Source organism: Leuresthes tenuis, unplaced genomic scaffold, assembly GCF_036924035.1.
Source record: "Leuresthes tenuis unplaced genomic scaffold, fLeuTen1.0.hap1 SCAF_2, whole genome shotgun sequence".
NCBI classification, from domain to species: domain Eukaryota; kingdom Metazoa; phylum Chordata; class Actinopteri; order Atheriniformes; family Atherinopsidae; genus Leuresthes; species Leuresthes tenuis.
This window is the reverse complement of record NW_027325356.1, coordinates 1,072,501-1,075,000: the sequence shown is the minus strand read 5'-3', so window position 1 is coordinate 1,075,000 and position 2,500 is coordinate 1,072,501. Positions and strand designations below refer to the sequence as shown.

At 56.2% G+C, this 2,500-nt stretch overlaps 1 protein-coding gene across 1 annotated transcript in view; it reads right to left on the bottom strand.

The window, feature by feature from the left end:
• Positions 1-2,500, bottom strand: part of plekhg4 (pleckstrin homology domain containing, family G (with RhoGef domain) member 4) — a 63,220-nt gene that overhangs the window by 8,038 nt on the left and 52,682 nt on the right. Inside the window, exons 14-17 of the mRNA XM_072381139.1 lie at positions 1,885-2,500; positions 1,534-1,783; positions 1,322-1,411; positions 586-810 (exon numbers count right to left, since the gene is read on the bottom strand). The exon at positions 1,885-2,500 is cut by the window's right edge and continues 214 nt beyond it. Coding sequence (XP_072237240.1) covers positions 586-810; positions 1,322-1,411; positions 1,534-1,783; positions 1,885-2,500 — 1,181 coding nt within the window. The remainder of the gene's footprint in view (positions 1-585; positions 811-1,321; positions 1,412-1,533; positions 1,784-1,884) is intronic.

Genomic DNA, 2,500 nt, shown 5'->3' with positions numbered 1-2,500 from the left:
TCTGTTCTCTGTTAGCTTCCTTCTGTTCTCTGCTAGCTGCCTTCTGTTCTCTGCTAGCTTCCTTCTGTTCTCTGCTAGCTTCCTTCTGTTCTCTGCTAGCGTCTTTCTGTTCTCTGCTAGCTTCCTTCTGTTCTCTGCTAGCGTCTTTCTGTTCTCTGCTAGCTTCCTTCTGTTCTCTGCTAGCGTCTTTCTGTTCTCTGCTAGCTTCTTTCTGTTCTCTGCTAGCGTCTTTCTGTTCTCTGCTAGCTTCCTTCTGTCCTCTGCTAGCGTCTTTCTGTTCTCTGCTAGCTTCCTTCTGTTCTCTGCTAGCGTCTTTCTGTTCTCTGCTAGCGTCTTTCTGTTCTCTGCTAGCTTCCTTCTGTTCTCTGCTAGCGTCTTTCTGTTCTCTGCTAGCTTCCTTCTGTTCTCTGCTAGCTTCCTTCTGTTCTCTGCTAGCGTCTTTCTGTTCTCTGCTAGCTTCTTTCTGTTCTCTGCTAGCTTCTTTCTGTTCTCTGCTAGCTTCCTTCTCAGCTAATAAGCTAACGTGTTTGTTCTACTCAGTGAACTGGATATGTGAAGACAAACAGCTGACTCTGAATAACTCACGTCGCAGTCTCGGATGGCGTCCATGGCCAGCAGGTCGTTGCCGTGGCGAAGCTGGAACTTGACCATGTTGGTGGCATTCTGCAGCGTGGTAAGCTCCGCCTCCTGCGTCACACCCACCTCCTTCATGAGGTCAGTGAGCAGCAGGGCATATTTACTCATCCTCTGAACGGGCTTCAGCAGGTAGGACGACAGGTCCATCTTATCTCCCAGCTCCAGCTGCTTCCTCTGCAGGGGGGAGGGGGGGCGGGGTCAGAGAGGGGGGAGAGGGGCGGGGTCAGAGAGGGGCGGGGTCAGAGGGGGGGAGAGGGGCGGGGTCAGAGGGGGGGAGAGGGGCGGGGTCAGAGGACTGGGGAGGTTCTGATCCACATTTTTTTGCCTCCCAATACGATACGATATTTTTTTTAAAACAAATAAACAGATATAAATGTACTAAATGACTTATTTAATAATTGTGCAAACAATCTTAACCATAAAATATAACAAGTGTAACTTGTTCAGAGCAATTAGGGATTCAACATCCAATGTAAAACAAAATAATAAATAAATAAAACAGCTTCTTGGTAAATCATATGTTGTCCCAACTTAATTTTTCACCACCAGAGGGCAGAAAGCTCTTGAATGGACAAGGGGGAAATAAAAAAATAAAAAATCGGCCCATTGTAACAGATATCTGATCCAAATATTGGACCCTACAGAGACCCTGAGGTCAGAGGTCACAGGAAGCTGCGGTTCTCACCCTGAAGAAGGCGTGTCCGTGGTTGGCGAGCAGAGCGTCAGACTTGGGCTTGTTCTTGCTGTACAGAGCGTAGAGACCGAACTGCTCCTGCTGCTCAACACAAACACACAGTCAGACACGCATCTGTGCACGTGGGGAGGCGTGTGCACGTGGGGAGGCGTGTGCACGTGGGGAGGCGTGTGCATGTGCATGTGTGTGCGTGTGGTTCCTACGTGTCGGAGGAAGCAGTGCGGGACCCTCAGCGGGTGTTTCCAGCACGCCTCCAGCTCCCTGAGGAAGAACTGGCTGTGGAAGTCCAGCAGCTTCTCCAGGTTCCCGAACACCACGGAGCGCTTCCCCCTCAGGTCCTGGGGGAGGTCGGCCCGGTCCATCTCGGGGAAGTAGTGATGGATGATGTAACGCAGCGAGCGCACGTACTCGCGCTCCGTGGTCACCATCTCCTCCACGATGTGGCGTAGCTTACTGGGGGGGGGGGCGATTATGGAAGGCAGAGAGGGACAAAATGAGTTTCTGACCAAACAAAACGGTGCTTCTTACGCCACAAACTGCAGGCGATTACCCACCTGCCCCGGGGTTGGGCGTCTGCGGCGGGGGAGCCGGGTGTGCCGGGGCTGCGCGGTGCCTGCCCCCCCCAGCACAGAGCAGGCGTGCGGGGGCACAGCGTGCGGTCGGCGGCCTCCGTGCTGCTGACCTCCAGGCCGCGGATGAACACGCCGGTGTTTCCCCGGCGCGCCGGTTCGCTCAGGGCGCGAGGACACGGGCCGTAACGGGACGCCTCGGGGCTGGAGGGGCAGTCGAAGCTCTGAGTCTTCCTCAGCTGCTGCCGCCTGCTGGAGGAGGAGCTGGGGGGGGTGAAGCTGGGGGAGGAGTTGAGGCGGGGGAGGCAGGGGCTGGGGGAGCACATCTCCACCCGGTCTGAGGCCTCCTCAGAGGAGGAGCTGCGGAACCAACGCCGGAGCAGCGGCGTGCGCTGGGGCGTGGGGGGCGAGGTGCCTCCGCCCTCCTCCAGGCTGCAGCAGGAGGTCTCAGGGACGCCCCAGAGCCCCGACAGAGACTTCCTGGAGGAGGTGGACCTCCTGCTGATGGCAGAGTCAGAGCGCCGCCTGTGGGCGGAGTCTCGAGTCCTGAGCGCCGCCTCCATCTTCCTGTCAAACACCTTCTTGGTCTCCTGACACTTGG